This window comes from Anser anser (assembly GCF_964211835.1).
Source record: "Anser anser genome assembly, chromosome: 2".
Classification (NCBI taxonomy): Eukaryota; Metazoa; Chordata; class Aves; order Anseriformes; family Anatidae; genus Anser; species Anser anser.
This window is the reverse complement of record NC_139721.1, coordinates 144,669,577-144,677,768: the sequence shown is the minus strand read 5'-3', so window position 1 is coordinate 144,677,768 and position 8,192 is coordinate 144,669,577. Positions and strand designations below refer to the sequence as shown.

Sequence of the window (8,192 nt, the reverse complement as noted above, 5' to 3'; positions counted from 1 at the left end):
TGTGGAACCCGGTACTACAGAATTTCCACCTTCCAGATGAAACCAATTCCCATTCCAGGATTATTATTTTATTTATTTATTTTTAAGATTTAGAATTCATGTTTTGTACTGAGCATATACAGTGAGGGCATTACTTTTTTTTTTTCCCACTTGGGACTAATATAAGAATCAAGTTGATACATTCAGAAATGAAAGGTGGATGAGCACTAATTACCTACACAATTCTTTTATTTTGGCAACATATTTATGCAACATTTTCCTTACAGGCTTTTTTTTAAAAAAAATAACAATTGGTCATTCTCATGTTACAAAAATGATTTTCCGAAGTTATTGCAGAAATAAGAAGCAAGGTCTGAACAGAGAAAGTAACAAGAAAGATCCTCAAAAAGCATCCAAGAATGGCAGAATCTGAAGGGCTATTGTGTCACACCTTTATCAGCTACATACAACTTTATTATATAACGTATCACTGGGGCAAATGCACATTGTAGAATCATGCTTGGGTCTTTTAGCTTACACTGGAACACTTTACATAAACTGAGAATTTTTTCAAGTAGTTTGTTGGATGGTGTTTTCTTCATCTCTACTGTGACAAGAAATACGAGCAGACACACAAGGAAAGGGGGTGGAATGATTCTATTAGCATTATCTTGTGTCTGTATTTTGGCAACTGATCAAAGCCCCTAATGAGTTCTGACATCTGTGAGGTGTTGACTCTCAAAGAGGCAAAAACGTTACCAATTACCAACCCTCTTGCCAGTACCTTTCCCTTTTTGCGTCTTGGTGGGAACCACAGCCTCCCATAGCTGTACGTCCTCACTCCTCAGAACTTTTACCTTCTTACCTGTAACTGGATAACATTCAAAACTTGCCAGTCATCATTTTATCATTTCTCATACTGTGAAATCTAGTTATATTTTAAACCCTTGTGAAATATAATCTACAGTTAACAGAGTAAGTTTGCCCATAACCACATGATCTCCTAAGGCAACCTGCTCTGTTTTCTGATAAATAAATAAATAAAGAGGTCATCATTAGCAAAAACAGATTGGTAGCACAGATCTATTTCAGGTTAAACAATGAATACCTCTGATGCTATTGCACTAGCCAGACACTGAAATTCATCCTTCACTTTTCCTTGATGAGATATCAAGAACTCTGAGAAGTTTTCTTCGTAATGTAATTCATGCTTTGCATGAATTGAATGTCAAAGAAATTACTCTAAAAAAAATTGATAACAGAGGTAATTAGAATAAGAAAGCTACATGACCTCTAAGATAAAAAATGGAATACAAGAAATCAATGTAAATAAATACTTAAGTTTGGATCTTATCTAAGGAGACTGCTGCTAACGCTAACAAATTATAACACTAGAAGAGTATTCAGAAGTTGAAAACTGAAATAGAAGAGATCTAGGAAAGACTACAGTACATTGGAGAAAGAGTCACATCTCAAAAATTATAAATATTGAATGAAGGATTCTATTTTATACAGGAAAATATCAGGGGGTGTTACTATCTGAAAAACCAAATAACCAGACTTTTTGCATGAATGTTGGCCTCACAACACACACAAAAACACACTGTATAAGGCGACAGCATACCATCAAATTGCATGGTTCAAGGATTAATAACACAAGTATACTTTAATCTTCATAGTGAAATCAACCCTCATTAGTAACATTTGAACATCATCACTATCATATTATGTTTCAGTTTAACCACTCACCCCCTGGCCAAGTGATCCCATCATTCTTGCACCAAAACGACAGCTATCTGTTTCAGAAAGGTCAGACTTCATTACCTTCCTCCTTCAGGGGAGAATGCTCCAGGCTTGTGAAGGGGACAGCACTGCCAAGGAAAAACTGCACAGCTGCTGTCTCTAGTATGCGTGGCCTGCAAAAGAGTACTCCAGGCTTCTGTCCTCTCAGTTCAGAACCCTTCAGCACTACTACAAATCTCACATGCATTACTTAAAAATACTGCTGAAGACAATTGAATATAACCCTGCAGATGTTACGCTGTGGCCTGGACACAGGCCAGACGAATCGTGACTTTATTAAAGCATGCGGATGGTTAAAGCACACAATTGACACAGTGGATGTCTGACCAGTTGCTCAGAAAACTTTCATAAAATGATTTTGAATTAAGGTTTCTATACGGGACATCAGCACACTGAGATCAGCAGCACAGACCTGGTGATCCTCATTCTCATTCTTTTTCAGTGTCTCTAATAGGCCCCAGTGGACTGGAGGCAGAGGGCTGTAAGAACTCAGCAAGTGAAGCTGACTTAATGGGTTCTGCTTTATTTCCGCAATCCTCAAGGCCCTCAAGATAGCAGGTGCAAACTTCGAATAATGAGCTGTAGATGAAATAATAATTGGGCAAGTTCTGTCTTGTAATCGATCTGCAACTACTTTAGCAACAGCTGTGTGTGTATCCAAAATATATCCCGTGGTGCTGTATACTGAGTGAATGGCAGCGAGACAGTCGTCCTCAGAGCACCAGCCAGCCACCAAGTCCTGCTGAAGCTTTTCAAGGAGATCTTTCCGCAGCTGAAAGTGGCCCTGATTTTCCAGCTGGTTGTACAATTGTGTCACCAGTTGTCCATCACCATCAGCGATCAGGTGCAAGTACCGCTCAAGATTGGAGGACTTCAAAATATCTACTGCTGGTGAGAAAGTCGGAACTAACTTTCTTCCCCTCAAATCATAGATACCTGTTTGTATAAAGTCAGTCAAAACGTTGTTTCCATTGGAAGCACAAATGCATTTTCTAATAGGGATTCCCATAATTTTAGCATACAAAGCAGCTAATATGTTGCCAAAGTTCCCTGTAGGAATGCAAACATCTACAGGACTTCCAAAAGCAATAATATCTTGCTGAACAAGATCAAGGTATGCAGAGGCATGATAAACTATCTGCGGAAGCAGTCGTGCCCAGTTTATGGAGTTTGCTGCTGCTAAAGCTGTGCCATATTCCACTGTAAGAAAACCGGTGTAATCAGAATTGGTAAAGATTTGTTTTATAGCTGTCTGGCAAAAATCAAAATCGGATTTGACGCCTATGGACCAGGCGTTTTCCTTCTGACAGCCAATCATCTGTGATTTTTGAATGGGGCTTACTCCATCCTCAGGAAAAAAACTCATGACAGCAATTCTCTGTTTGTCAGTGTCATGGAGACGACTGAAGCCATCCAGGACAGCACTCCCTGTGTCACCAGAAGTAGCTACCAGAACCAAGTAATTGCAGCTCCTGGGAATGCAGTACGCAAATATGTGCGGCATCATCTGTAAGGCAAAATCTTTAAATGAAGCTGTTGGTCCATGAAATAACTCAAGGAGAAACTGATTGCCTGTCAAATGCCTAACTGGGGCAATTTTAGAACAAGAGAAGTTTTCTCCATAAGCAGTGGCAATAATTTCTCCCAGTTTCGATGCAGGAATATCAGCAGGATGTATACATCTCTCAAGTACCACCTGGGCTCTTTCAGCATACGTTGCTTCTATTAGGCTTTGCCACTCTTCGGCAGTGAATTTTGGAAGTCCTCTCTCAGGAACAAAGAGCCCTCCATCAGGGGCTAAGCCCTCAATAACAACGTCACTGAAATACTTGTGAGTGTCTTTTTGTGTGCTCCTTCCAGACCTACTAGACCTAGTTGAAATGTAAGTTTCCAGTTCTGAGTTTTGGTATCTCTTCACAGCATCAAGTACCTTATCTGCCACAACCTCTGCTGCCACATCCCCTCCACAAAGAACGCGGATGTCATACCACCTTTTGTAGAACTGCTTCCTAAACTGAAGGATGTCCTTGAGAGAAGTGTCAGGCCCCTGGCCCACAATGCGATCCACCTTCATTGACTTCAGCCTGCCCATAATAACTGCTGCGGGCACATCCAGATACACAACTATTCCATTTTTCTTCACATGCTGCATGCCAGCAGCATGCATCGGATTGGACCCAGTAAGGGAAATGACACTTCCAGATGCTGAGAACTTCAACAGGGCTTTTCCTTCCTCCTCTAAAAATTGCTCATTACCAACATCCTGCAGCTTTTCCGACACACTCATATTCCAGGTTGTTTCAAGGACATCGTCATCTATATCTATGACAGGGCAATCCAGTTTCTGACCTACTATTCTCCCAACTGTTGTTTTCCCAGCACCCGGAGGTCCCATCAGGATAATATTTTTGTTTCCAACAAGAGAATGGCTTGAGAACCACGACTTCCATATCTGTGCAAACGCTACAGGTCTTGAAAACATCAGTTTTAAACACATGCCAGAAAGACTGCTTTGGGTTATCAGTCTCAAAGGCTGATACTTTACAACATGAAACATCTTCTGCTGCTGTTTTTTTTCCAAGCCAACTTGACAATCCACTTAACTGCTTCAAAAAGAAAAAAATATAAATTAGTTGTTCAGCAAACATCTACAAAAAAACCCTAAAGGATATAAAATTCAGAACAAGAATTAAAACACAAATCCAGTTATGATTTTTTCAGTGCCAGGGCTGTATATAAGATCGTTCATTCCCCTCTCCTACATAGTTACAGCTCACCTCCACTGACAAATCCAACTTCAAACAGTCCATATCCTCAGGTTAAATAAAGATATCCAAACCTAACACTACAATACTATCTGCAAATAATATCATTCATAGGAATTCAAAATCAATTAGTTTTTCTTCTAGTACACTTATTTAGAAGTACACATTCACAAATAACAAAGGTTAATTAAATTACCCTTGTGTAATCAGAATTGTAAATGCTGTCTTTTCACACCTCCCAAGATGTCTTTTATTTCCTTTCTAAAAAATAAATTTAAAAATTGCAATACCCTCTTAAATACAACAAAAACTCACACACTTGGGCAACAGCAAGGCTGGAAGAGTTGCATCCAGTTCTCTTCTGATGGGATGACAGACCAAGCGATTTGTCAAGAAAGCCTATAATGGAATTGCATCGGGCGTATTTGGTGTAAAGTGGGAGAGAGAAAAAGACAACATCATGAAGACACTCTACTCTCAAAAAAGGCACTAGGAAAGCAGCATCGTCAACACAGACTAAGCAAGACACTCCCAATACATTACTTTGTTTGCTTACAGAAATCAATGCCAGTATCAACTGGAGTTGCAGAACATGATACGTTGTGTGATGTTTAGAGCAAAAGGGTGAAGGACTCAAAATCTCAATAGAAGAGGGCTCGGGGAGAAAATCCACACAAATTTGTACAGAAAATTGCTACCGAGTCATTTTTCAGTGTAGGTAGGCAAACAACTTTGTTGTTATTATTTCTTTACTGTTCATGTCTAAAATGTTTAAAGAAAAACAACACGGACCATTCTTTCAGGAAATTAATATAATTTTAGATGTAAAATTTCACCTCTTGGGTTATTCATCAATTCTTTAAAAAAATGTAACATACGTAAAACCAATATTTTTATTTAAGATTGCATTAGTGAATAGCCATTACAATATGCAGGACAGAAATGCTTGACTAAGCTTCAGGTTGCACTTTTTATTCCCTCCTGACACCGTAACACATAAACAAAACTGCAATCAGCAATTTCTAGTAACTACATTTTAAAGACTCAGTCTAGCTGCAAGCTACTTGCTTCACAATGGTTGGTGGTTTTTTTGTTTGTTTGTTTTTTTGTTTATATACCAGTTACTTTGTCCAGAAAAATAATTTTTAATGATGAAGTGTTTTTCTGTGTTAATCAGGACAGACTAAATAGAACAATTCACTATAAACTGCCAAATCTTCCAGCCATTCAGAGCCTTTTCTCTAGATGGTCTCCAGTCCAACAGTGCTTTAGCACAGCAGAGAGCAGAAGCAGGCCTACAGTTGCAGAAGGCAGGTGAGCACCAAATGGGAAACCTACCATCTTCCAAAGACCTACTCAGGGTTAAACTACATCTACAGTTATCAGAGTCCTTGAACCCTGCTGTTCCCTATCACAGTGGGTAATATCAAATGACTTCAGAGACACAGGTCACTCCAACTTCAAAAACGACAGAGGCTCAGGTTTTGTAAGAGAAAACCACAAAAAGTCTTCACTTCCAGATGCTCCTTGCTCTAGATGTTGCTCTACATTCCTAGATCTTTTATTCTTACCAAACTATTAGCTTATGTTACAAAGTCAAAGCACTTCTCATCATCTAAATCTTTCCACTCACTTACTTCTGTATAGAGATGAGCTTGCAAACAAGTACCTGAAATGTCATTCGATTCTGTGTTTGCACCCTGTGCTGTGACACAATAAACATGCTGTAATTCCAAGGTGTACATCAGAGTAAAGCTGAGCACGGAATGTGTAGATGCAGAGGTTTTTGTAATAGTTATTTAAAAGATAAAAAAATCTGTAAAGAGTAGTTGTGACAATCAGCATCATGATAAAGCCATACTGTAATTACAATGCACTGTAGTAAGTACAAACATACAGAGCTACAGGGCTGGAAAGAGATATTTCAACTTCCAGATGTAAATATGTTCAGGATTCAAAAAGGAGTTAGAGGCAGTATTTTAGTGATTTTTTTTTCTTGAACATAAGAATCACTTCAAACCTTATTTATGAACTACAGGCATACAAATCATGCCAAGCATAGTGACCTGTCTACATGTCTAGTTGCACTACAGATTCACTTTCAGGTATAGTCACTCGGTACACACTACACGGCTGCAGGATATAACATCTGGACTGCTTTATCAATCTACAACATAGGGACTTGTTGTAGGGACTAAACACTCAACATTAGAGCTGTAGACAAGAAAGGAACTAGAAACAGATTTCTCTGGTTACATGCTTGCCATGTTTACATAAACTTACAAGCAGTCTAAGGGATTGTTTGAAATCAACTCAGTTAATTTGGTGCAGAAATTTGCAGGGAATTTTATTCAGCTGCTCAGACAGTTTAACCTACTACAGTTTAATCTAATTTTGTACCCACATGAAGTATACATGCAAACAAGCTTGCAACCATTTTTATGCCAGTGGCAAAGCTTTACTGTAAAAGCAACTCGAATTAGACTTCACGTCTAGGGGAGTTTACCAGCTTACAGCACCAAACCAACCACCTTTAGTTACTGCTACTTCTACCAACAGGTTTTTGTGTTGTTTTATTTTATTTTATTTATTGAAGCAGGGCTTATAACCATACCTCCAATGAAGTTTTGACAGTACACCTCAACCCTCCACTTGGACTGCTGAGGGCACCTACATATCACTAGCAGATAACCAAAATTTTAACAGCCACAACTGATGACAGGAATTCAAGTGAAAATTACCCTTAGTTATCGGTACGTACACAAAGTTTGCAGAGACACGAGGTATGGTTAAAATCCAGAGACCACGAAAGTCAGAGGCGGTTGGCAGCTGTTGAACACCTCAAGGTAGGTCAAAATAAGGAATAATCATGCCTCAAAAACACGGAAAAAATTCCCTCTGACTCTTCTCAGAGTTTTTATGTAAAGTAAAAAAATCCTAAAGTAAACCAACTTCAACCTTTCCACAGGCCAAAATCCTGAAAGAAGTAACCTGTGTGCACACTCTTCACCTCATTTCCTCAAGGAAAACCACCCACGGGTGAAGAAGCCCACAGGTTACCACGCACAAAAGCCTGGTGACCAGTGCCCCTATCCCTCACAGCCACTGGAGGTGGCAGGCTCACTCACACACCCCCCGAGCGGCTGCAGCACGGCCATCACGGCACAGCGAGGAGGCAGAAAGCGTGTGTTGGGGACAGACCTTAACTGCCACGGGAGCTCCCGCTCCGTGGGGCACAGACACCCACGGGAGGTTTCCAAAACATTATCTGAGGGCACTGCGGCAGCTTTAAGAGTCCTGTTCACCGTCGCGAAGGGACCACGCTCGCTTCTGGGCGCTGCGAAGTCTGTAAAAGAGAAAAACAAGACAGGGCAGCCCCAACAGGTCGCGACGACGGTCTCACACCACAGCCGCCACCACCCCCTCCCTCACGAAGCCTCCCCCGGCCGGGCCAGGCCCCTCACGTACGGCCCCCCCCCAACCCCGGCTCCTCCACACACACCGCGCATGCGCGGCCACCCTGCTCTCCCCTCAGCACCCCGCCTGCCCGCCCTCAGTCCGGGCGCACGCGCGCCGCTGCCAGCTTCACCTCCGCCAAGCGCGCCTGCGCAGCCCACCGAGCGTGCCTGGGAGGGTGGGGGGAGT

General features: G+C 41.0%; 1 protein-coding gene across 12 annotated transcripts; it reads right to left on the bottom strand.

Annotated features, from left to right (window-relative positions):
* Positions 1–213: 213 nt before the first annotated feature.
* Positions 214–8,191, bottom strand: THNSL1 (threonine synthase like 1). 12 transcript variants are annotated; one of them, XR_014579470.1, is made up of 4 exons: positions 7,749–7,998; positions 4,863–4,946; positions 1,729–4,385; positions 214–1,221 (listed from the first exon to the last, which is right to left on the bottom strand). XR_014579470.1 is itself a non-coding variant. In XM_083823633.1 (4 exons), exon 4 carries the CDS (start codon positions 4,337–4,339, stop codon positions 2,117–2,119), a length of 2,223 nt encoding a protein of 740 aa, XP_083679759.1. In that variant the 5' UTR covers positions 4,340–4,385; positions 4,863–4,946; positions 7,749–7,893; positions 8,137–8,191; the 3' UTR covers positions 214–2,116. The 12 variants fall into 12 exon arrangements, 11 of the variants coding, with proteins under 11 accessions (XP_083679759.1, XP_083679762.1, XP_083679764.1 ...); XM_083823633.1 differs by adding an exon at positions 8,137–8,191 and having other exon boundaries at positions 214–4,385; positions 7,749–7,893; XM_083823636.1 differs by adding an exon at positions 8,050–8,124 and having other exon boundaries at positions 214–4,385; positions 4,867–4,946; positions 7,749–7,893.
* Between the last annotated feature and the right edge of the window lies 1 nt (position 8,192).

Bases quoted from the DNA above. Each gene is read 5' to 3' on its own strand.
- THNSL1 (XM_083823633.1), bottom strand. From the start codon at position 4,339: ATGTTTCATGTTGTAAAGTATCAGCCTTTGAGACTGATAACCCAAAGC.